We start from the raw sequence: 27,034 nt of genomic DNA, 5'->3' as shown, positions 1-27,034 counted from the left end.
CGTTTTACACATCATCACAATACGCACGCTCATGGATCGCTAAACGACGCCAATGTATTAACAAATCTGATTATAGTTTAGCCACTGATTGCAGATGAAAATGTAACAAAACAAAATATAAAAAGTTACAAAAAATAATTTGTAGGACGCGAAGTGTTTTAAAACTTGGCAAATGTCGTTTGTAAATTGTTCAAAATGGTTCAAAATATACACAATCTTACAAATTTAAATAATTGCGACGATAATAATTTACAAACAAATGTTTTTTTTTTATAACTTCTTATAAGCTTAACTCACCTTTACCTGTAAATAAATAAAGACGTTTAATTTTTAGAAATCTATAACACAAAACCTTTAACTACAATTATTCATAAATTCGATATTATGAACCAGAGCCGAGCAATGAGCAGTAAAATTTTGAATAGGTAAATTTATACTTTATTTGTCATGTCTTAGTTTCATACAATCAGATATGTATGTCGTTCCAAATAACTAAACCCTTTATTTAGGAATAAGTTCTGTTAATGATCACAATTATAAATAATTATTAATTTCATAATAATAATTTTCAATTGAAATATTCACAGTTTTCGACTGTCAATGTTTTTATCTATGAATTAGATAAATAACAAATCAACCTATATATATCTAACCGTATGTAAACATATTCTAAACTGTGTAATATATTTAAAAACATAAAAATATTTACACATACAGATTTATATTGGAAACGTTTCAAATGAAAAATCTATATAGCTCATTTTATTATTTCTTACTTACCGGTTGCTGCAAAAATTAATTTGCTGATAAATAACTATGTGAATTTTTAATAAATATAGGTAATATAAGATTTGTACTTAAAAATGCTATTTCTTCTGTGTGGAACCATTTAGATAATTATAATGGACTTAAAACTCGTAGAATTGCTAGTCTGACGAAGCACATCGCTCGTGTACCTGACGGGCGTTGGAGTCGAAACGTCCTCAAGCAGCGATCACAAGCCGGTAGACGCGGTGTGATTAGGCTAGACTAGGTGAACGTAAGATAGAAGCAAAGTTGCAGGAAGTCTCTGGATACGGACAGCACAGTCATCATAGCAATCTTTGGGGTAGGCTAATGTTTTATAATGGGTGGCAATCGGCTGACATAGGAATGGTGACGAATGAACTTACGATAAATTCAATATGTATTTATATTGTCATTCTTATTATCGTTGGTTTCTATCAAAAAGCATTGAATACGTTTAATCTTTATTATGTATGTCGACAGTCTCCATCCGGTGTGTCTTTTGTAATTGTTTTAAACGTGTATATTCAAAGTATGTGTAGGCAAATGTCCTATGAATAATGATATACAATATTTCTACTCACACCCTACGCCTGTAAACAATAAAGGACACTTTTTAGTTCTTGTTTTCAAAAAAAAATAATTAAAAAATGATTATATAACTCACCGTTTGAAAACACGAGGCATGGAAAGGAAACGTAAAAATAAATTTAAAAATATAGGCTTATTAATATAGATTTAATTATAATTCATTAAACATGTTATTTGTTACAGTCAAAACTTACGTATCGATCCTGCAATAGTTTAATAAAAAGATTTAATTTTTATTTTATGTGCTATAAAAATAAAATTAAGTTATTCTTTTCTAAATAATTTTAACTTTTATGTTATGGTAATGAGAGGTAAGAGGTCTCCAAATTTTTTTCATAAACCACTTTCAAAATTTAGCTCGTTCCGATGGACCCCTGCAGTAACATTTCTACCATATTCCCAAAAGTCGTCCAAAATGAAGCAGATGTTCCAACTACGAATTAATAGTTCGGAAGCATACACACCACAATTTGTATTTCGTCCCTTTGCGCGAATCGAATGAAATAGAAATATGTACTAAACATTGTACTTTTCATAATTAACCTAAGTAACATACCGTAAACTGAAATAAAAAACCAAATGCATTTGAAATTACTCCTTGTTATACAACTGAAGGTCAGTAAAAAACAATAGCATAATTAAATTATTGGTTTTATAATGAATGCTTTGGAATACATACCACGTTCTAAAAATTAAAAGTAATAAATCAAATATTAATACGGGAATATTACGTAGCTTACAAAATAATAAATAATTACGTATATTTACAAACCTTTGGCTATAATGATAATTTATTTTAAAGTTTTTTAAGGACAAAAATTATTTAAATATTAAAGAATAAACGATTTTACAACTAACCGTCGTCTAAAATGTAAGAATAAGGATAATAATTAGTGCATATGCAGTTAAAAACAAATTTATTAAGAAAAAAACGTTTGGAAAACTTACGAAATCAAGCTAAAATAAAACCATTAAAAATTGTGAAATTAATGTGTAATATAAAAAAAATTGTTGCAAAAGAAACTTACTTACCGGTAACTGGAAATTAATTATATTTCGTAAGTATATTTTTTTAATAATATTATAATTATACTGATCTAGAAGGTCGATATTTTTCTTTTTTTTTCGAGATCAAATCAAAATTTAGAGAGGATCCGTCGGCGGAAGATAATACCCGACTATAGCACAGCAGATGGGCAAGTTGCAATGGGCAGACGGCAAAACAGACGTCCTCAGACCTTAGGTTTCTGGACTGGCAACCGCAGCATAGGACATCCGCCCACAAGTTTTTATTTTTATTTTTATTTTTTATGGTTCCTGTTGTAGGGGGCTTCTCATTGTCCCTGATTTGTTTGGAACAAATACGTTACATTTTAGAGTAAAATATTTTTTTCAATTTATATACTTTTATTAATCTTTCTCCTATCTTTCTGCACTTTTTTTTTTCACTTTCCTTAAATTCTTCAAAATTTATTTCTTTTTTTCCTCATCTACATTCCTAGTCACATTTGGTTTTTATTACAGCATCTTTTAATTTTGTTTTTTTTTTATTGACGATTTTTAATTACAATTTTTATTTGTATCTTTACTTTTATTTATTTTTTTAATTATATGGATAGTTTACATTGATCTTTTATATTATTTTGTGTTCTTATAGTTTAAACCCTTATTCCTATTGATAGTCTGATGCACCACTTCTTTGTAAAACCCCCAGCCCAAGTTGGACATACCAACTAGTGACGACGTTGAAAGATGCTCAATGTTGTACACTCCCAACTGGTCCTTATGAAAGTCTATTGAAAGGGCCATGTGTAGCAGTTGATATCCTTTGGCTGAAGTAATTAATATGATGTATACTCACAGTTAGCTATAAAATAAAGTATAACCTTCAGAATTATTGAAAAAATAAAATTATATTGACTGAGTTTACTTACGCGAAGCAATGTTATGATATGATATACAAAACTAAACTCACCACTACAGTACTGGCCTGAAAATAATACTTTGATTAATGTACTTGAAATTAATGTACTTTGAAAAATATACTTTTATTACATTAAGTACAATAATGGAACGAGTTAAGGTCACGGGTAGTCGCTGGACAGCATCCCGCGCAAAACAAGTCATCGTGGCGATTTTGGGGGTGGCCTACGTTTTGCGGTCGAGAAGACAAGACAAGACCAAAAACTAAATCCAAAAATTCAATATTGTGGAACGGCCCAGGCCGAGGTTACGAAAGGAACTTTTGAGCTAAATTACATAAACGAGGTATACATAAAGGTTAAATGTTCTCGCTCTGCTCCCTTACACTAGTGGAATTTGTCAATTCCAATAATGCAAGACCGAAGGTTTAGACCAATTTTTTTTAAATATTAAAAATAAAACTTACAGATGAAGTATTTGCTGCTTCCGTCTGTAATAAATATTAATATTAATTAACAAAAGACAAAAAAAGCTTTAAAACTAAATATTACTAAATTAATATAAAGACTTTTAACACATTATGAGAGTAGAGAGAGTATTTAAAATAATTTCTATTGCAAGACTAATCGGAGGGAACCAAAAGGTATGGGAGACGGATCTTAGCCTTAGACGGAATTTAGTCGAAATGGGTCGTTTATATGGAAAGACGGAGGCAGTTTTGCATACTTATGTCACTGTTGAGGTAAAAATGAGTTCCATCCGATACGAATAAAATGTTGGAAACAACGAAATAAAGTTTCAAAATCAAGCTTTTTATTTAGATACTAGCATTACTAATGACTAAGTTCATGTACAAGTATATTGGTTTTGTTCTGCTGCATAAGAATTTATATACGGTATAACTAGGCAACTTTAACGCACTCCCTGACACACCGTATATTCTAGAAATTCGCGAAGTGTAAACAAAATAAAATATTGTAGTAGCAAGTATTTAATTTGGCACTTTGGAAACCATTAATTTTCACCTAGGCTCAGTTTTGTTATTTTCTTTGTCTATCTATGAGAACAGTGCAATAAAGACGACACTTACAAAACCACACTCAATCGATTTTTTGGTAAGCTACACTCTTGTTTCTACTATCATTATCATCAACTTTTCGGCCACAGGAAATCAACCACTGGACATAGGCCTCCTCCATAGATTAGTAAAAGGACCCGTTGGAAGTGGTTTACATCTAGCGAGTTCCATTGACCGCAACAATATCATCTGTCTACTCTACTCATCTGGTACTTTACCTAATATTAAAGTGACACGGTTTCTGACGCTTAATTTATCTATAAACTATTTGTATGGTTAATAATTTTATATGTGAACGTCAATACGTCAACTGTCAATACAGTAAAATTAATCTTATAGTCTACATTGAAAATAAAAATATTTTACCACTGCACTGCTACTGGCCTGAAAATTGTCATTCGTTGTAATAAATTATTTTTTTCGGTCCAGAGACATAAACATGTTCAAAAATACTTACTACAGTAGTGGTTTCCCCTGGCTATAATTAAACACATAAAATTTATTTCTTATTGTTGAAATTTTAATCGAACTTAAAATTAATTTAACGCAAGTTGTAACATATATTATATATGTCAATGCTTAGGATAATTATCAAAGTATTATTTTTTAACTAGATATAAAATAGTAGTAACTAGATATAAATAGTTTTCAATTAGATATAAAAATTTAAAACAGTTATGAAAGTTTGTGTATACAACAAGGTACTCGGACGCTCTCAGGGGCCCTTGAGGGGAATTAATATTGAAAAAAATTAATAAAAAAAATATTTTGAATTCTCACCGCAACAGTAGTGGTTTCTGTCTGGAAATACCCAAAAGAAGCCATTATAGAAATTAAAAATTACATTTAAATCCTGATTAAGACGAACAATTTTGAATTCTTGGTGATGACAGCCGTTTAATTAAGTTAAATTATGTGGCTGAAGTTGTTTAGGATCATCTATTTAAAATATAAATTGCTCATCTCAAGTGCAAGGGGGCGGGGCACATCCCTTGAGCAACCGACGAAAGTAGGGGCCGAAAAGTTCCACTACTAGCCGGAAGACGCGGCGTGAGTGCCTGTGTCGTAGGTCTATAACTATTAAGGGGCTCACTAGTTGAACGACGTCATAGTAACGGTCGAGGAAGTCGCTGCATGCAGGCAACAAATTTGTCATGGTGACGAAGCTTGTGGAAGACATATGCTTTGCTACAGGCGTCTATCGGCTGATATGATGATGATACAGAAATATCTAGGTCTAGGTTCAGACATCAAAAATGAAAAAAAAAACTATTTTTTTATAAAAAAACTTACTTGTGCCGCTGTAGTTTGATCCTGTTCGATAATATAAAATTAAGTATGATTTTAGTAACTTAAACTAGCAAATCCCTACATGTATTCAGAATGTAATTATGGAAACTATTTATATGGTAGTATTATATTTAATTATAAAGTAAAATTATTCGTTTATTGTGCGTAATGATTACGGAGTCATCAGAAATTTGTAATTTTATTATTTGCAAATATACTTACACTCGCCGGAGCCGGCGTTTCCTAAAATATTATGTTTATTTCTCTTATTAATGTTTTTGTGTTCAAATTTAATAAGAAGTTTAATTTTAATTTTTACGTTTATTATTAATCAAAATTTCAAAATCTACATTTCGATATTTTAAAAACACGTTAAAAAATTACAAGTACATACACTAAGACTTACTATGCGCAACTACGCTCTTTATTTCAAAAATTAAATAATATACTATTATATTTTTATACATCTCTCATTTACCGAAAAAGTAAATCATTTTTGGCAAATGATTTCTGGGATAAAACGTCACTACAATCTTATGAATGCCGATGTATAATAACTTTAATAAGAAAAGCTTTTCAATTTCTATAAACAGCTTTTATACTTACGTCATCCTGTAAATTTTAAATATCGTTTAAATTTATTAATTTTAATTAAAAAAGAAAATGTCACGAAATACTTGCTCAAATTTTAGTGATCTGCAATTGCTATTTGTTAAACAAAAACAGTAGTTTTGTTATATTTATTGTAAAAGTTGTAGCAATTAAATCGTTTATTTATAATGAATGTATCTCGTTGCATGTTTCTCATTAAAACCTTATTGAAATGCATGAAAACCTCTATTGAAAATATTAACTTTAATTTTTTCAAATTTAACAATAACCTTATCAAATCCAAAACCTCTATTTTAATATACACGAGCATTATTTTTATTTATAAGTTATTTCGGAGAATAAAAACCAAATGAAATAATTTTTGACTTGTCCTGAATTAATAAATAATATTAAAAATTAAAGTAACTTACCGGCTGAAAATAGTTGTATTTATTAGTATATTTTAAGAAGCTTATATATATTTCTCCTTGAGGAAAAAATGATGTTTCACGGATTATCTAGCGAAGAATGGTACTAAAGATTTTCATGATACCATCATAATTTGATAGCGGTGATGGTAGTTACTAGTTTTTTAGTGGCGTTCAGCTGGGATCTATTGCAAATTTACAAATTTGGTGATTTTGAGAGAACGGTTCAATATCTGTATTTCATACTTTCACAATTAAAAATGTATTTGGATGTGCATGCCTTTAGAATAAGACGTTTCAGATCATTTATATAAAATACTAGCTGATCCCGCAAACGTTGTTTTGCAAAAAAAATTAAAGTTTTTAATTAACAAATGTAAGATAAGGGTTGATCGTAGAGGGGTGAAAATTTAGGTTTGTATGTATTTTTGTATGCTGTATCATAATAAAATAAAAACCAAAAAATTTGTCTAAAAAAATTGAAAATAAAATTTAGGGGTGGCCCACCCTTATCACTTAGGGGTATGGAAAATAGATAGTAGCCGATTCTCAGACATACTGAATACGCATGTAAAATTTGGTAAAAATCGGTCAAGCCGTTTCGGAGGAGTTCAAGTTCGAACACCGTGACACGAGAATTTTATATATTAGAAGATATAAACAAGAATAGTTTCTTAGTTTTTTTATTAATTGTATACAGTAATGACTAGCCAACAGCAATGTAGATTTGAGACCATTTTACTAAAGGAATTTCTATGTTAATGAAGAGTACACGAAAATTAGAACAATTATTCGCACATTTAGATTCTTAAAGTTTTTCGTACCGTTTTACTTTTCGTCTTGATTTTTACTCTTATTTTTTATTGTTAATTTTGGACTTAAATATTACTTACTATAGGATTGGCATTGATTATTGCACAAAGACAAAACAGGTAAATGTAGCTTCGTTTTGTCCACATTCTGAAAGTGAAAGTTTTGATTAAAATTAAATACCTAATATTTCGCAGGAGAAAATTTACATTTCCACTCAATTTCACCATGACAAAATATTATACAATATACAGGCGCGAAAAGAATAAAACACGAGGAATAATTATATAAAATTTACAGGTTCCAAATTCAAAAGTTACATTTTGTTGATTTTTGATTATTATTATATTTATAACCCGACCAAGTATATTCTTCACCTATAGCATCCAGATAAGAAACTTTACAGTTCGTTATAATAAAATTTCTAAATATCAATTTTTTCATGAACAAGTAATAAAACCATAAAACCAATTACCGCGTTTTCCGTGAACTTTTTAACCTTCGTTAAATATAAACTGTCTTTTGATTTACCATGTATTTGCTGCCACAAAGAATGCAAACGTTATTTTTTCGACTATTAGAATATTGAAGCTGAATATACTTGGTCATATACAGCCCTTTTAGCATTTGTGATAAATTTAGGCTGTGTAATTATTTTAAAAACCAATGGAAATACCACATAGTTAAGAACAAACTTTATTTCACATAAATCTTTTTTTCTGTAACGAAAAACGGACCCGCTATAAAACTTAAACAGCTATTTTGTTTAGTAAAATATATACTTTGTTTTATGTACATTAAACAATTTTTACAATAGTTTTGTTCATCACCTTTCATATTTAAGAAAGGCCATCACTATAGCTTTTAGATCATACAAGCTAAAGTAGCTCGCATTTGATTTGACATATTATTCTATTATGAACAATCGATTTTAAGTACTCTATGTACATATGTATTTTTCATACGTCCTACATTCATAATACAATGCCATTGAATTGGAACCCCAGAAAGCGTACATAGTACGTAATCTTGTAAATGAGATTTATGGTTGCTTATATTGCACCTACACAAGTCGCAAGTAAAATAGACCACCCATTAATGCGATTGGTGTTGGCGTAAAATTCATTTTTACATAAGTTTTACTCACGTGAATATTTTATTGTTCTTTGCCTAACACCCAAGTGTTATAAATAATAAGTTACAATCTTATCGACACGTTTATTTATCACTTTTTATCGTTTTCAATTTAGAATTTTGCAGTATACAGAAATAGGGGCGGAATAAACTCAGTTTTAAAAATGAAATAAAAACAAGGCATTGGTTTTGTAGAATTTATATCTTTTGCGTCTATAAAAAATAAATTTATTACTCCTTACCCAAGGTTGCACTAAAAGTTTAAATCGATGTGTTTCTGTTAAATTACAAGTTAATTAAATATTAATGAATTAAGACTTCAATTAAAATCTCAACTCAATTGATATAATTAGACTTGAACCACAATTCAGAATTATCAAATTCTGTTATTGATTGAAGGCTAGGGGCTCTCTTCAGATAAATTAATTAACTTAGCTTATTGACACTTTTAACAAAGATGTAACTTATGATTAGATTCTCTCATTGCTCTCACCTGTGGCCGATAGATCAGCTGGACTTACCTCGTGACACTTGGATCCCATGTGATGCCCATTTTTAATTTATAAATACTGAATCGAGTTTATTTGATTTTTCATGTGTAGAGAAACTTAATAGTTTAGATATTCTCTATCCTAATTGCAATAAACAACAGTTGTGCTAAGTAAACCGAAGAGCGAACCTAAGCAGAGTGTTTGAGTATGTCAAAGTTACATAGCTATTTATACAATTGCGGGAAATGAAAGGTTCCCATAGTCAGGCGACTTATTGTCCTATTGCACTTCAGCCATTCCTCGACGTCTATGAACAAGATTACTTTTGGTAATGTTACTGGTGTCAACGATGCTATAACTTTTGCGCAGTTTTTCGACGTAGTTGTATTTGAGGTGTGAGCTTAACTGTGACTATTCAAAGAAATTGCAGGTTGTATTTTTTGTACAGCTGTTGAAGGAAAATTGAGCAGCATTTTGTAATTAAAGCGCGTTACGGGTGACAGTCCCAACATTGTTATGGGTATCTCTTTGATCCAAATGCTCGTTGACATAATTCGTGCAGTTAAATCAGTTATGAGAGATCGATGTCAACGTTCTACGCTGTAATTACTCAGCGGGTCGTATGGTGTATAATTTAAACTGTTTCCAAAAAAAATCATTCCTACTCCCATGGTCGTATAGACCTAGTGAACACAGAACTCTCATACCCTACTTTAGTGAGCCCGACGTGATTTAATGTTCGGCGTTGCTTCTAACGGAAATTTCCCACAGTTGTGCGACACATAGATTATCGTCCTATTGCAGTTCAGCCATTGTTCGACCCGAAATCAAGACAATTATTTTAGTGCCAGTCTGTTTAGCCTGGCTACCAAGTAGCCGATAAAATATGAAAGTCACAATCGCTAAACAATCCATGTAGATGCCTATGCTTAACAATTTTCTATGAGATGGAATAAAAAAATTAAATTTATACTATTTTGTTATTTATCCTAACTGTAAATTTTCAGAAGATAATAAAATAAATAAATAACCCAGCGACACGAAAAACTGAGTCGGCAATATGCACGTCATGTAGTACGTAAAACAGATAGCTGTTGGGGCTTTAACTTGTCGAAAGCCTATAGACATTTTTATCCAAACTCCCCAGGTATGTACAGGTCAGATATGCTCATAATAAAGTAAGCTACATCATATCGATTCACCCTGAAAATACAGTTTATAATCGCTTGCTATTGGTGTACAACAGACCACAGGATCATAAATAATATTTCATTTATAGTAAAAAAAAATTCTTTCCTGGCAATTACAGGCGCCAAGATGCAGCACACGAAGGATAAATGTTTTATAGTGAAAACCACGGACCGGCATGTGCAGATTGGACGTCCACCTACAAGATCTATAGAGGACCACGTTAAGGTCGTTGGAAGACGCTGGATGTAGCTTGCTTCCGATAAATCTTATTGGAAATCAAAGGAGGAGCCTGTGTTTAACAGTGGAGGTATTGCAGTTCAATAGGTGTTTAATAAAAAACAATTGTAAAAATTCTGCGTACATTTATTATCATAATATTACATCTGTACAAAGTTCTTCATAACATCTGATGTCACTTAGCTTCTTCAGATTTCTCTTGGTATGTTATTACACCCTTTTCTATAAGGTCTGGAATTTCAACTGCAAGCCAAGGACCCAGCTGGAAACAAAATTCAGGAGTTATGGTTAGTTAAGGAATAGAAAATGATGTCAACAACCATCAGTGGTATATATAAGATGCAGTAAAATATTATACGGGCAAAATTTCACCATTGCCAAATTACAACACTATCAACTAAACTAAAACTGCCATCATCAGTAGATACATCAGATTTGTGACACAACTGTTAGGTTTGAAGAACACTTTGAACAGCTGGTGTATGTTTATTTATTGTTAAGTCTAATTAATGGTTCTTTTTTTTTACTTCCAAAGTTTCTTATTTAATTTTTGAAATGAGATACATTAAATTCATAACATAAAATACTGAACACTACATAAAATTATGAATCATTCTTTGGAAGTTCATGATAGAACAAAAAATTGTGTATAATTTTTTATTTATTTATAAGTTATTTAAAAAGGTTGTTAAAGAAGAGTTTGATATATTACATAAGGCAAAGAATTCTAGGCTCACATATGTCTATAAATTATAAGCAAGCAGAAATATAACTTGTAGAATGAGTATACTTTTTTTATTACATAAATTTTGTGTGATGATATTCAATTGAATCCTTTTATAATTTTCAGGATTCAATCAGAGGTCCACTCCCACAGATATTTGTAGCTTATGGATCATTTCTTATATGACTTTTCTGACTAGATGTATATTAGCAAGATGTTATTTCTTTTAATATTTGGAGATTTTCAATAAGTTACTACTAGTAAAAATAACAATTTGAATCTATTTTCATATTTTACTTGAACAAAAGCAAGGATCATCATCCTAATTAATCTCTCATTCACATCCACGAATTGTTCAAATTCAAAAATTCTTTCCATAATAAAGGACTACATCATCTGTAGTTAAAAATGCAACCTCATTTCTGATTGTCTTCTTTATATTGCTGTTTAAACTTAGTAAACCACTAATATCAAATTAACACCAGACTTTTGTATATGTAGTAAAATTTTCTTAATAAAAAATTTACATACAAAAATATAACCTTCAATGTACATTAAATTATTACGATATTTTTTGGAGATAAAATATTTGTAAAATAAAAATAACTTACCCCAAGAGCCATAGCATGTGCAATGCCAAATTTTGGAACATTTCTTGCCCACAATGGCTTGAAGTGATCCGTTAGACAAATTTTGCCACCCCTGTACATTTTAGCTGTCTTTCCATCAAGACCTGGAAGTGCTAGCTCGGGTGCAGTTGTGGGATAAGTTACAGGAATCTATTAAAAAATTATACTATAATCAATACACATAACTATATATTGTTGCAGTTCAGTTAAAATCTTATTAACAGTTAGTGTTGGCTTTCTATTTGATAATTATTAAATGTTAACATATATCTGGAGTTTAGATGTATTAACATTTAAAATATACAGATATTTAACTAAATAATAGCCATAACCAAACGGAACTGTTTATATTCAGTTATATTAAAATAATAATCAAGCAACTATCATATATGTGCAGTTTTTGGAATTCCAACATATTGACTCATTTTCTAACATAAAATGAACTAATTTCAACCAAATTTTCGAATAAAAATTCTGCTTAATATCTGCACATTATAAGGGTTCAATTATAAAATCCATTTTATGTGCATTAGGAGCTTTTTACTAAATACAATAAAGTTGTATTTTTTACACTAAGAAGATATAGGTTTAGCAATGATACAATAATATTCTTATTAAATTACTTGAGTGAAAGCTGATACCAATAGACCAAGCAAGAACATTTCCCTTTGCCATCAGCATTTAGAAACTTTCTAATATGTTCTTGAACATTTCTTGTAAAGCTTGAATTTTATCTACTTACATCAAATTCCAAATCAAATTCATATTTCAGCAGGTTATGGACGTACCAACATTTTCCAAACCATCTCGTTCCAGTTTTATCTGACTCCAATCTAAACCAGTCATTGTCAGCTGCTTTATTATTCTGAACGTACTGAAATAAAAGTAAATTGAGGACTTTCTATTAATTACTGCGTTTATTGAACACCAGAAATATTTTTTATTAGTATCATTGATAAAATTTAACATAAGGTTAAAAAGAAAAATTATCCATATATAGTTTTAACATTTTTTTGAAAGGAAATTATAACTGACGAATATAACATCATCTTTTTTTATCTTTTGGTCGTTAATCAATAAGACAAATTAAAGTAAATACCTTTATAAGAGCTTGATATTCTTCCTTTAACCTGTTGACCCATAATTCCTTATCTCTGGGACCTGCTTTAGTTTGCAGTAACGGTATACTGCTAAGAGTTTTCCTTGTACTCTCGTCAACCATTCTGTTTAAGTCCGCAAAATGTTAAAACATAATTTTTATTTAACGCTGATTTAAGAACACGATTGTGTACGTATACAAGTAAATGTCAAAGTTACCATTCGCAGCTGGTACGATTAAACCACGTTCCTGATCTCCAAATTTTTCATAAATAAACATTTATATGAAACTGTTCAAACTATACTGATTAAAAACATATCTAGATCATGCTATTTTTTGGGTACAATAAATATGTTTTTTTTGTAAAACTAGCAAAAGTGTTTAATGTATACAATTTATTTTAATATTCTTTATTGTACAGTCTAGAAAATATATACAAAATTGCATAGTAGTAAAAAAATACTATGTACGTATTTTTTTATGGCGAAAGTTTATGAAGTCAATGACAATGAAGGAAATATTTGATAGATGTATTTTGACATTTGTTAATGATTGTTGATGTCTTTTTAACCATTTTGCAATTACGAGAAAAAGTATTTAGTCTGGTGTTATAGTTGTGTTATAATCTTAGGTATTGTATATTTCAAAATGCACTATATATAGGTACAACCAGTACAAAGAGAACTAAACGTAACTAATCAGTTAAAATAAACGTAAAGTACATTTTAAAACCATAATTATAATTTTAAGTTGTAATTTGTTTCCATTATTTAAAGTATTATCAATAACATCGGTTCAATTTCGATACATAAAAAATAATTAGTATAAATGATAAAAACGATAAAGTTATTTTAATTGAAAGGTCATGACAGTCAAAATTAAAAGAGTTATTATTTAATAAGTTTAAATGTTAAATTCCTAGTATTCTTTACGAAAGATTGAAAAATGACACCATCTTTGCTATTACTATCATGCGACAATATTATGTGTAATAATGTTTTTTTTTCTACATGATTTAATGTTAAGATATAACAAAGAGCCTCAACTTGCTTTCAGTTAATGAAAAATGGGCTCCGAGCAATCTATGCCCAACAAACAACCACAGAGGGCTCCGCCGGTTCGACGGGGGCACACAATAGCTGGTTCTAGTCTCCCTGGTACAATTATTACATATTTGGATAACTCTTGATTGATGTTATGCATTTCAATAATTTTCTTATGGCACTTAATAGTCACATTTATTTGCAAAGACAACAAAACTGTAATACCATTTGGAAGATAAAATTAACTGCTAAGTTTTTTTTTATTAAATATGTCTCAGTTACTTTGTTACATAAGTCATTAGTCTTTTCTTTAAATAAAACTGATGGTAATTTTGAAGACTATTTGATGTAGTGTTAAAAATAAGTAATAGAAGGCAAACCTTAATTCATATTATTGTCCACTGTGGATGATTCTTAATGATCTCTTGTGTATGTCTAGAAAAGAATCCCTTAGAACCCAATTTGATAGAAAATTATGAAACTAAATCGAGACTCCATATTTTAAAAATATGTGGGTTGAAATAAACACTGATATGTACAGTCTACAACAAACTGGGTTGGGATTTTTTTGATATCTCTCTCATAAAATTCTAAATACATTAGTCAGGTCTATTCTGTAGTATCTATTAGTTATATTTAATTCTGTAGTATGTATTATCTTATAAGCTTTTGTAAATTTTGTTTGGAACATTTATTTCATTTTTTGGATGATAATTCAAAAACATTATATTTATTGTAAGCATGTATAACATCTAATAAAACACATATAAATTCTCTTCCAGATTCATACAGAAGTAATGATGCTACAACAAGTGGGAATAATTCACCAGGGGCTAGTATTTGTTCTGATTCAGAATTACCTTACATATCATATACTGTTGATAGACCAATTGGAGGTACATTTTTATGAAACATAATCCTTTATAAATATGTTACAAATATTATGCAAAGAAGAATAATTTTATTTAATCTTATTATTCTAAAATGTCCTAAAAAATTGGGGTATTTCTATGGCCTATAGTAGTCTGGAGAAATAAAAAGAGCCTTGAACCACTAGTGGACATATCATTTGAAGTTTTGTTGAAGCTTTTGTGACTGGGGTGATGTTATGTAATTAAGTCAAATTGAGAGGCAGACATAAATCAAAACTACAATCTTCAGCCAATAGATACTAAGGCAATTTCAGGGTTTTAATTATATCTCTCTTCTTAGATAAATATGTAAGAAATGTTCAAGTTATTTACTCATATAGATATATTGTAAGAGGTAATCTTGATATAGTGGGATCGAAACAATTGTACCGCGCCTTATGTAGGCAGTGTATCGGCCGCACTGTTCTGCTATCCACCATCAACTTTCACGCCTCATGACCTTTTTTCTTGGCCTCCACCTCGCCACCTTTTCCTAAGGCATGGTATAACCGTTTCACTAATACTATAATTTTAGGAAACTGTCTTTTGAGTAAAAAAACCATTTTGTTTGTATGTTTTGATAAAAATACTTACACAGGGTAGTTTAGATATTGATAGTAAAAGCCTCAAAGGGGTGAATGTAGAGCCATCTTTTTGTATAAAGTAATCTCTGAGTAAATTGTTACATTAATTTTTTTATTGGAATGCTACAGACCACATAACTTCTAGAAGCAGTACAAATCTGCATATTTAATAATCCAAATTATGGAAAAGCTTCTTCAACTATATCATCATTGTTATTTATTATTTCTGAAACTGTAGTCTTTAAAGCTCTTTTAAGCTTCCAGACATATAACTAATACCCATGTATGTAAAAAGATAATATAATTACATGTATTATATTGTTTGATTGTCTACATAATTTAGGTATAATACAATCGTCTTATTAAGGAATATAAACATTTTTAATTAGATTCACCAAAAACATCCACAAAGAATCAAAGAGTGACGGATAGTAAAAAGTCAATTCTACAGCGACGTCAATTGAGTTTGCAGGCGAGGAAGAACAAACGTGCAAGAGATATTGTTGTGGTTAAGCCTGCATCAGATACTCAGTTAGATGAAGATATACAAAGGCTGCAGGTATGTTTCATGCTCAAAGAATTTTACTTTAGAGGTATCTTTTTTAACGATTTTTTTTAAGCTGAAGTTATAGGATCACTTTGGATGCAGATCTATAGAGGAGGCTCATGTGAAGCAGTGAATGGCATATGATTGAAATGATGATGAATTTTTATTATTTGTTTAACAGGAAATACCAACATTTTTGCCTATTATGAGAGGCACACTTGGCTTACCTGGTGCTCGAGATCCAGAAGTAATAGCAGGTAAAAAAAAATATTGACAAAGGTATTGGTGGCCATTCACATATTTGAACTTAAATTTGCATTTAACAACTACTATGGGCTAAACAATGCGCTCTTGCCCACAAATTCTAGACCTTCTTTATTTTATAGAAAAATCTTGAAATTTGTTATGGTCTGGTCCTTCAGACCTTACAGGTTCAAGCGATGGGTGGCTATAAAGAAGACATGTAGCGTCTTTGGCAGGTAATAGGTACCAAAGGTTTGACTAGGAGTAATAACTGTTAGAACTTTCTGATTATGCTAACATGTAAGTAAAGTTGAAGGTCAATAAAATTTAGGGATGTCTGGCAAGTGATTGGCTGGATGTGATTTCTGACATCACTCTGTAGAAAATATCAAAAATTACTCTTTAATTTGGGTTTTTACATATCTATGAAGGTCTAGCAGTGGTCATTCTACAGTTGAAATGATGATGAAGTTGTTATTTTTAACTTTGGTACTTGCCACCTTTAGTCACACTTTATAGTCGCCCATCGCTTTTAACTTTGACCTTTTATAAAATAATAATTGTCTGGCCCAATAATAGTCACAGGTTCCTGAACTATGTATTAATAAAAAAGTAACATGAACACTTCTATTAATGCAGGCTTAGACTACAGACCATGGGTTCGTATGACAACTCGATTGCAGGCACATCTATCGGCATGCGCTCAACCTTTAGCAGCGGATGAAATGAATCTTGTTGCTAAAGTTAAAGAGGTAAAAACATCTAACAAATTTTGTGCTTTTTAGAACAGTGGAAGTTAAAATTTTCGATACCTATTTTTTGAATTCGTCTATTATAAACAAAAGTAAACTATATGCAACTCACAACTGAAACTCAAAAAAAAAAAATACTAAACATTTATGTTAAATTCAATATCTGAAATCTAGGTTTTAATATAAATAATATACAACATATAATTTACAACTTTAAGTATGTTACTACTGTCTTAGGACTAATGAGATGAGCCATTGCAAAGTTGAAGTTATAGCAGGGGGATCGGAAAGTAATGTCGCTTCCCTAAGTTAAATTCATACGACTACATTTTTAGCAAGTTCTTATTTCTAATCAACAATATATTCATCTTCGTTACAAACCTTTTGCCATATAGTATACAAATTTTCAATGCCGGAGCGATAGAAATCAATTGGTTTTTCTAATATGTCGACAGAAACTACATTACTTTGCGGTTCCCCTAATACGTACATCTAAAATGAAAATATTAAAATTATTATCATCAAACTTAATGTTCTTTCTATGATTATACTTGTGTACTCGATAACTATTATTACATCCAACTTTAAAAATACGTAACGTGGATATTTAAAAAAAAACTGGGTTAAGCTCCTTCACCGGATTTCGGCCTTTAGTAGTATTTTATATTATACAGGGCTAATACACTTTTATTGGAAATTATTGGATGGTTATTTAAATATTTTTTTTTAAATTTGTTATAGTAAAATTATGAATGTAGTCATGCAAAATTTATTAATATTTATTTAATTCATTTCTACCTAGCTACTAGAAGTTTAAAAATTTGCTAAAATGCCATTTCAAATTAATTGTTATCTAAAATATATTCTGAACAGGCCGACGCAGAGATCTCCCGTCTCTATGCGCAAACAGTTGAAAAACAGAGAGCGAATGCTCGGCATGCGGAACGATTGTCCAGAGTCCGGGAAGTCGCCCATCAACTCTCCAGGTGCAACTCTTTGCTCAATCAGGTAAGGTTATTATAACTTCTAAAATATACATAGGAATTGGTTATAGACGACGTAAAATCTATAAAAGGGTGAATGTGTAGCCAATTTGCTGTTAGTTATGCCAAGGAGGACTTAAATTTACAGCAAATGAGCGATCCAAAAATTAGTGTTATGTTAATGTAGTGAAAAAAACCAGGTTAGTAACATATTAAAAATATTTATTTTTTATTATTTATCCCTGCAGACTTTTTATTGGCAGATGTTATTGGCATGTCGCATTCCAATAGAAAAAAAAATAATAATGTATATTCAAAATGATCTGTACAGGATTGGAAATAAGTGTAATAGTTCTAAAGCTTTTTTCTGACTTATGAGCTATACATTAACTCCTTTATATTGATATATACCTTTATGTAGGTATCAGAGATTACATATTTTTCCTAATGTTGAAGTGTTAGCCCATGTATCGACACAATTCCGGGATCGCAAATAAGTGAGACAAATAGCTAAACCTACCTGTGCGAGTGCGACAATAATATTAACTTGTAGATTCTTTCAAATGAGCGTGTTTTGTCAATTCGTCTATTACTAAATTATTAAAACCGTCTCTATGATTTCTGAGCGAAAATATTTTTATATATATGTTTTATCTACAAAATAGATTTGACAATGGAATCTAAACAATAGGTTTCCCAATTGTGGCAGCTCTGCCCCCTAGTGGGTGTTCGAGATTTTGATGGGACAGTAGCGGGTCCAAATGGGGGCCGGTATGAATTTTGTTTTATTGAGCCGTTTAAAATAGAGGCATATGTTTAGCGGTGGACGTATTACGGCTGAAATGATGATGGCGATGAGAAATTAAAATTATTATTTCTTGTACGAGGGCCATAGTTCGCAAAAGGTTGGGAACTTATAATCTACACCAATACTAAAATTTTGTACACAATTCTGTTTTTAATTTTTCTGCTTAAAAGTATTGCAATTCTAGTCCCTAGATTTTCTTGTTTCTATTTATTAAATGTTAGAATAACCATTTTAAAAGTTAAAGCTAACATACGCAATATTAAAAAAAAAGAATTTTTAAATATTATATTTGTACGCCTAAATGGTAAAACAGCGCGCTGTTACTATTATTTACTGAGACCAGTGATAAATTATTTAATATTTTTGTTTCTTTTTTTACAGTGAAAGAGATATATTTAATTTTTTATTATTAATGCTAATTATAATATTTGGGATGTGTTACAATTGGCTCATTTATATATTCTCCGTGTATATAAGTAAATATTTTATTTACAGACTTTACAAGACATAGAAGAATTGAACCTTTTGCTACCTGAAAACAAGCGGCTCGAACCTCTTGTTTTGAACGATCAACGTAGTTCATAATATATTTATGAATAGTTAAGTGAATACAAAGAAAAACTAAGCAAGACCAACATTAACATTTACTTATTTCCTGGAAAATCTAACCACGAAATAAATTTTGACAACACATGTTTAATTAACAAAAAATTCATCAATTTAATGTGTGATCTTTGTCTAAAATATTTTTCTTCTTGATGTATTGTAACAGCGATTATCTTGAATATAAATGTTTCCTTATAAAAGGTATAAAACTAAGTAATAGTATAAATATAGTTTTGAATCAATAGAATGATAAACGCGTCAAATGAAGAGAAAGAGAACTTTTTTAATAATTTCTGGAAAAATGTAAAAATATGTTTATGCTAAGGTTTTTCTTGTGTATAGTTAGTAAAATATTTGTCATGTGAAATATGTGTCAATTTGTAAAATTTCCGCTGTTGTACTAAAAACTATCTGCTTTGTGTCCCGCTTCGGGAAGATCTCATCATAATTTCAATATTAAATATATGTTTATTTGCAATTCGTAGTTTTATTTGTTCACTTTGAATATTTCATAGCAAACAATAACCACATGTGGTTAAACTGTTTACTATAACGTGTTGCTACGCAAGAATAACGAAAGAGGTAAGAATAGAAAACACCTATTTGTTTTACAAGGATCATCAACGTATTGTACACAATCAAATACAATATAAATAATGAATTAAATATAATTATAGATAACCAGAGCATTCAATATTTTTTTCTATGATTACATTTTTTATTTTTTGATTATATTTTACATATGTTTTACTATGAATTTAATATTAATAATCAAACAATTACAAATATCATTCACTACGCATTGTCTAATAGTCTGCGATTAAAATTCTAATTTCGCTAAAGGAAGATATCTATAAAATTTAGAGAACACATAATCGTATATGCGTTAAGAAGTTATTATAGTTGTTGAAAGAAGGGGCGAGGCGTTGATAGGCCGCTCCATCATTCCGCCGTCAATTCTCACGGCGGCGGCTCTCAGGCGTGGTACAGAATACTCGATTTAGACGAAACCGTTGGTTAAAATGGTTGCAACGCCCGGGGAGAGAGATATTTTCTTCTTTTCAACCGATAGACGCTCATTGAAAGGTATTGGCGCTGCCTGCATCCAGCGACACTCTTGACTTTAACTATATTGTCGGTTTACCTAGTGGGGGGGTTTACCCACTAGAGAGATTTACCTGACATTAAATACGAATTTTGAGGATTCCAATTAGGTTCTAATTACCCGCCAGTGTTTCGTGTACTTGGGTTGTAAGGTTTGTTTTTTGATTAACGTGACTCGCAAGTTTTGACACATTTTATGCTACAATACAACATAATGTTTAGTAATGGACCTCTTAACTGCATTATTAAAACGGACTCTCGAGTCCACTCTCCAGTCCACATAGATATTAATTAGTCATTGGTAACCAAACGGACGAACCCGAATTTGTGATGTGATTCGTCTCATTCGAAATCCAAACAATAGAAATTTCTCTCCAACAGTTCACAGCCATGAGTACAGACGACGTAACATAGATAGGTTATGTTTACTGTACTCCTCCGAATCGACAGGAGTAGAACCAGTTCGAGGTGTAGCAATGGTTGGTTATTAAACAGCGTCTTTAATAAGAAGGGTAAATGCAAAGGAAGGCATTGAGGACTGGTCTTTATTATAGACACCCCTCGTGTGCACGTTGGACGATAGTTTATGATAAGGATTATACTTAAAGCGATTAATTTACAAATTAAACTGAGGTTTTATATTTCGTGTTCATTATTCCTAAACCAAGGAGAAATAAAAAAGTCCAGTCAAGCCAAAGGACAAAACAGATTTAATGTAATTATGATAAAAAATACTACAAACAACAATGGAATTTATTTTCCTTGCGAATACTGTTTGCGTCACTACAATATGCAATTTGCGAACGTTGTCGAGCTAACATAATCGATTGTTTCGTTTTGCGTCGTTTTCCAAGAAGCGCTTTTGAAATGTCCCTTTTTCGCTGGCTCTTGACTTTATGCATTTTATGGAGTTCACTGTATTTATATATTTTCATTTAAGTTAATAACAATCTTTTTCTTGTATTTTATATCTAAAATATGGTTTTTAGACTCATGTATTATAATACGTGTCCAAAAAAATTTCTTATTAGTGATACAGTAGGTAGTTTTGTTTGATTTGATTAAGATCCCTTCTTTTAAAAAAAATAATTTCTTCAATTAGTTTTTCTTCGTATTATTAAGGATTAAGTTAATAACATAAAAATTATCAGGGTTTTGGTCATTAAGCTTATAGATGCGTCTTCATTTGTTTTTACATATAACGCACGAGTAATATGTTTAAACATATTTTCGTAAAAGGTAAATACCTTAACCTAGAATCTTAATGTAAGTACATCTGTCTTAAAAGAAGATAAAATCTGCTATTGCTATTCTGGTTACTCCAGCGGCGAGTAAGCGAATAGATTTAAGTCGTCACCTTGCAAGCGTGGTTTTGCAAGAGACACTCCAAGCTGCGCTCAGTTAAGATTTTCTTTGCAGCCTAGTTAAACGTGCCGATAGATATTCGTCCAGTTTTAGCGGTGAGCATCGAGTTTATATTTTGATGATTATTTTTTTTTTCGTATTTGGCACCATACAAATCTTTACTCATTTATAGTTATCGCTCTATCATATTTTTTCATATTTTAAAATTGCAGATTTATAGTTATTTTATATGTATTATTATGAATACTTTTTATGTAACTTATTTTTCCTAGAAAATTATAAAAAATATTTTTTATTTTTTTGTTGAATATTGACACTGGAACCAGCCGGTGTATTTATGTCAAACTTGGCGCCAAGGTTAAGGAAGTCTCATTATGGTTGTGAACGGATAACTTATTGTTTAAAAGATTCGTGACGAGTTTACAAAGTAACAACATTAACTCACTTAAAACAAACTGTAAAGATAGCGATTTTCAGACTTTTCTTCCTCTAGATAGATTTAAAGGTAGAGTCGTTAATAACATATTAGTTAGTTTGTACTGCATGGTCTATGAATAACACTGAGTTAATTTCTAAGGTTTTATCACAAAATTATAATATTTATTTATTTAGTGCTAGGGAAAATTCGCGCTGGTACTCTCAATATTAAGATAAAACTAATTATTATTATACAAAACAAATAGAGGCAATCCGTTATCAATAAAGTTTTCAGTCATAACTATGAAGTCTTAATTACATTTTCATCACATCTCGGAAGAATTTAATTCGAGACCCATTTACATTATTTGATATACATAAACATAATATTCCTAATTCAGGAAAAATGTGATTAAAATATCAAATGTTATCATTGTGGTCGTCAATGGTGAAGTAATGTTTTAATAAATTATACGTGAATAATTAAATCCAGAGTAAAGAATATTAAATGATTAAGGATACCAAATTTTTGTGACTACTGTGAAATAAAAGTAAACCAGAATTTAATTCAATGAGTAAGAACCGCGAATAAAAATTCTCCCTGGTTAAAAAGCTTTCCCTGTCTGTAGAGAGATTTACGGCGAAGAACATATATGACATCTTGATATAAAACAGGTTTTAATATGATCAAATTATTTAATAATAATAAACAAAAAAATAATTGGTGGCGTAATACAGACACACTATAATATTTTTTAATTACACGTGCATCTATACCTCGAATCTTGTACACAATTGCCTTATTCGTCTACCTAACCTACTAGATATATTTATCAATATTTTCCTTTTTATCATAAAAAAATAAAAATAGGTCATAAAAATTAAGAAGCCAAAACATTTTTAAACAGGTGCACTTTTGTTTTAAAATTAAAGTTAATTAAATAATGTATTATAAAATTAACTCCTTTAAAATCATTTTAAAGATTATATTCTTGTCTTGATTTTATTCTTTTTTCGGCGTAATATTGGCAATCAATTTCTATTAGAATAGTTTCATACTTCTTCTATTTTCTGTTCATTATATCGGAGCAGCTGTAAAAGATTCGGTCCACTTACTTTATAGTATAAGCATTGACGTAATAATCAACTTTTAGTTTCGGCAATAATTCGGCAACGTTTGAGCAGTGTGATAAATCGGTGTCTTTGCTAAGGAAATATCCGCTCGAGCTTTATTCTTTGGATAAACCTATAATTAATTATTCATAGGAAAATTCTATACGCAATACCAAAAACGACTTTGAGTGAGCAATCATTAATTTTTGGATATCTAACATACAAATACAAAATATATATGAAATAAAATGTGTATACAAATCCGTCGAGTAGTCTGACCGTTTCTGTTATAGCTGGTTTCGAGTTGCAACACGAATCAAACATATTGAGAAAGACGACTGTTTAGTTGCGAAAATTATAAATAATTCATTAATACTTTCGTAAACAAAACATTTATAGCTAAATTATGACACTATACAACACACTTTTAAGTTCTTACTATATTCTTCCGGGGATAAGTAGTTACATATTCCAAATATTTTATATTAATGTCTTGAAAAAGACTAAGTTAAAAAACGTAACATTAACGTCCAAAATTGTATTTGTAGTTCATCTATTTTTTCAATGTGTACGTTGTCCTCGAGATAAAAAATTGTACGCGTACGTTACGTGTTTTAAGACTTAGCTAATCTTATTCCCTTATTTTCTAGAACGGAATTGCGTCATGATATTTCAACGTAGTTTATTGGCACTTTCGAATTCTAAATTTTGTGTTCACTGACTTGCATTCGTCCAAACAAAACGTTCCATTTTAGTTAATTAACTACCTTTTCCTTGTTTCCCTGTATATAGTCTTATAAAGTATAATATAACTTAAGAATTTCATTCTATAATATTTTGGAAATGTTTATGTAAGAGAAACACAATATCTAAACATAAATAAAAGTTACAAAGTTTATTGGTAGCACCGTCATCAATTTATGCAAAATATTCCATTCAAAAATAATAGCTTGTGACGTCATGGAGAACATACATGACAATGCGGATTATTATTTTTAATATGATAATTGTTATAGAGCAGTGGTAGCACAACAATAGAGGACTGAGCCTTGCAATCATAGGTCGCGGGTTCGATTTCCGGAATACAATCTTATATAATCACACTTTGTGCATTAATTATATATGATTGCCGCTGCTCATGAACAAGTTTCCAGAGAATGGGCAATAGCTTCCTCTGCGTATCATACTATCACACTGCGATCGCCAACCAGCCTGCCAAGCGTGGCGATTGTAGTAGGTCTATGACTAGCAGTGGGCGTCTATGAGCTGAAAAGATGACGAATTTTTACCTTTTACACCCTTTTATAGCTTTTTTACCTTTTACACTCCTTTATAGCTTTTGCACCGATAACCAACCATCCTGTATAATTAAGAATTCGCTGACGCAAATTATTTACCTTTAATACTAAATCTATATTTGAAAAACCATTGTTATGTCTATTCTCAATAAGTCTTCAAACAAAAACACAGTCTTCTAAAACATAGTCTTGTCAGTGTTATATTAAGAAAAAATATCCTTGATCCATGTCGCTAAACGTTGACGTTAATTATATAATACCATTTAAATTCTCAATGTTGGTTTAAATTCCCTTTAGTTTTTATGTATTTTGTTGACTATCTTGCTTACTTAAGTATAATTACAAGCAATGATTTTCCACTTTACTGTAACATTTGTTTCGAAATATATTATATTTTTATTACATATAAAAAAACAAAGAAAACATAAAATGTACAAATATTTAAACAATGCGTTTATGAAAACGTTTTTAGATGTTACAAATATTTGTAGCATGTGCTGCAAAATAACATCAAGTCTTAGTTTTGTAAATAAAAAAAACAGTTTATTTAATATTTATTTTAATACCTTCACGCATGACTCGGTGATATCTGAAAATTAAAATATCTTTCATTTATACGAATATCAATTCAGCTTCAAACTTAAGGCCGATGTCTTCGAAATTGTGACCACACATAGAGATTTAATTTTTCAATTCACATAATATTAGAATACATTGTAAAGGTTTAATGCGCAATATTATTTTACATAAAGAGTACATTATAATTAATTATTTCTCATTAGGACTGTTAAGAAATTACAACCAAATCATTATATAACAACCTTTATTCCCTGATGAATGATTAATGTGAATCATCTTAATAAATATTTTAATTGTCAAGAACAACTTTCATTGTAATTCTCTGTTATACAGGATGATTAGTTGTACGAATAGAAGTTTTTTTTAAACAAAGTTTAGTTTTATATATTTCCAATGATCTTGTATAAAGTGGTCACTCTGAAATATATTACATTCATTATTTTTTTCTATTGAAATGCGGCTTGCCAATAACTTCTGACAATACAAAACATGCAGGGACAGACAGTAAACAATAATTCATTCACAACTAGAATCCGAATTTTGTAAAAGCTTTTTCATTCTTTATTAACATTACGTTATTAATAAGTTTCTGAATTTTTGGATAGTTTGTACCATGTATAAATTGGCAACAAAGAAGCTGTAGATGAATATATAAAGCCTCCTTAAAAGCTTTGAAACCTATAATCTATCAGTCTGTACAATTTTGCTAATAATATTATAAAATCAAATGCCTATTAAATGTGTGCGAGAAATGTATTATACATCATTTAATATATTCGCCTTTTATACTTTTTGGTGTATCTATTGAAACGAATACATAACATAATACATAACTATGTTAATTAATTTATTCTAACATATTTTGCTTGAATAATTAGCAAAACATTAACTTTGAATTTGTATTTTCAAAACTTTGACCGCGATTGCGACGATTTAGTCTTTATCCTATTGCCGCATGTATAAAAAACATCAAAACAGTCATTAGTTGCCACATTATGTGACCTTGATTAAAATTACCTGCAGTTTTTGGTTGAACGTTACTCGTCGGTTGGAAGTTCCAGTGGCATATGTATCATTATTTGGGTATACATAGTTAGAAATATTTCTGGTAATTTTTCTAAAATATTTTAATGATTGCGAATATTAATGAAAATATTCTTAAGTATTTTATGTGTCATAAATATTACGAATATGAACTATTGTATTAATAAAATTATAGTGTTAAGTTATTTAAGGAGCTTTATACATAATAGGTAATTTTAGTCGAAGGCTCACATCAGAGGCATTATCTATCTCTTAAAAATCATCATCATTTTATTTCTATATACATACACTACCGCTCACAAGGAGGTTGAATTTGTTAAGATAGTCGAAAAATGTTAAATATAGGCCAGGCACATGTCCTACAGTGGATATCGGCATAAATGATGATAATTATAAAATAGAAGTAAATAAAATGCGGTGTTAAGAATTAAACTCGAGAAAGGCCCAAACATATTTCCATTCTTATGGAGAGAAAAAGATGAAAAATTGCAAGGTCAATTATTAAAATATTAATTTTCTCTTCCCATATCATGCACTTCGACAATTATAAAACTTGTCCTTTTTGATACCAACCAATACTTTGGTATTGATTATATTATAAGGCACGTAAAAATGTTATAAAAAAAGGCACCAAA

The 27,034-nt window shown here is 30.1% G+C and overlaps 3 protein-coding genes and 1 long non-coding RNA gene across 5 annotated transcripts in view; 2 read left to right on the top strand and 2 right to left on the bottom strand.

Moving 5' to 3' along the window:
* Positions 1-3,343: 3,343 nt before the first annotated feature.
* LOC137922671 (uncharacterized) lies at positions 3,344-4,855 on the bottom strand. The gene is made up of 4 exons (XR_011107539.1): positions 4,836-4,855; positions 4,745-4,762; positions 3,767-3,790; positions 3,344-3,367 (listed from the first exon to the last, which is right to left on the bottom strand). It is a non-coding gene; the product is annotated as an uncharacterized lncRNA (long non-coding RNA).
* A 5,821-nt stretch (positions 4,856-10,676) lies between these two features.
* On the bottom strand, positions 10,677-13,225 carry Ufc1 (Ubiquitin-fold modifier conjugating enzyme 1). Its single transcript, XM_068765964.1, has 4 exons — positions 13,003-13,225; positions 12,646-12,777; positions 11,886-12,053; positions 10,677-10,812 (listed from the first exon to the last, which is right to left on the bottom strand). The coding sequence occupies exons 1-4, from the start codon at positions 13,123-13,125 to the stop codon at positions 10,726-10,728; spliced, it is 510 nt and encodes a 169-aa protein (XP_068622065.1). The 5' UTR covers positions 13,126-13,225; the 3' UTR covers positions 10,677-10,725.
* Positions 13,226-13,552: 327 nt separating this feature from the next.
* On the top strand, positions 13,553-19,906 carry BORCS5 (BLOC-1 related complex subunit 5). 2 transcript variants are annotated; one of them, XM_068765955.1, is made up of 8 exons: positions 13,553-13,633; positions 14,059-14,159; positions 14,828-14,941; positions 15,930-16,099; positions 16,269-16,344; positions 16,970-17,082; positions 17,956-18,090; positions 19,369-19,906. In XM_068765955.1, exons 2-8 carry the CDS (start codon positions 14,069-14,071, stop codon positions 19,456-19,458), a joined length of 789 nt encoding a protein of 262 aa, XP_068622056.1. In that variant the 5' UTR covers positions 13,553-13,633; positions 14,059-14,068; the 3' UTR covers positions 19,459-19,906. The 2 variants fall into 2 exon arrangements, with proteins under 2 accessions (XP_068622056.1, XP_068622057.1); XM_068765956.1 differs by lacking the exon at positions 13,553-13,633 and adding an exon at positions 13,658-13,715.
* Positions 19,907-22,007: 2,101 nt separating this feature from the next.
* Positions 22,008-27,034, top strand: part of LOC137922851 (fatty acyl-CoA reductase 1) — a 29,519-nt gene continuing 24,492 nt past the window's right edge. The window contains exon 1 of the mRNA XM_068765942.1: positions 22,008-22,043. The gene's annotated coding sequence lies outside the window, so the exon portion shown is untranslated. The remainder of the gene's footprint in view (positions 22,044-27,034) is intronic.

This window comes from Battus philenor, unplaced genomic scaffold (genome assembly GCF_028537555.1).
Source record: "Battus philenor isolate CCGP_79_NKW_IND1 unplaced genomic scaffold, ilBatPhil1.0.hap1 SCAF_20, whole genome shotgun sequence".
Classification (NCBI taxonomy): Eukaryota; Metazoa; Arthropoda; class Insecta; order Lepidoptera; family Papilionidae; genus Battus; species Battus philenor.
Note: the sequence above shows the minus strand (reverse complement) of the source record. Positions and strands in the feature narration are given on the sequence as shown.

Excerpts from the sequence above, each read along its gene's own strand:
- BORCS5 (XM_068765955.1), top strand. The coding sequence starts at position 14,069 with ATGGGCTCCGAGCAATCTATGCCCAACAAACAACCACAGAGGGCTCCG. Across the intron at positions 16,100-16,268 it reads AAGATATACAAAGGCTGCAG|GAAATACCAACATTTTTGCC; the intron begins GTATGTTTCATG and ends TTTGTTTAACAG. Across the intron at positions 18,091-19,368 it reads GCAACTCTTTGCTCAATCAG|ACTTTACAAGACATAGAAGA; the intron begins GTAAGGTTATTA and ends TTTTATTTACAG.
- Ufc1 (XM_068765964.1), bottom strand. The coding sequence starts at position 13,125 with ATGGTTGACGAGAGTACAAGGAAAACTCTTAGCAGTATACCGTTACTG. Across the intron at positions 12,778-13,002 it reads AATATCAAGCTCTTATAAAG|TACGTTCAGAATAATAAAGC; the intron begins GTATTTACTTTA and ends CTTTTATTTCAG. Across the intron at positions 12,054-12,645 it reads AATTTGATTTGGAATTTGAT|ATTCCTGTAACTTATCCCAC; the intron begins GTAAGTAGATAA and ends ATTTTTTAATAG.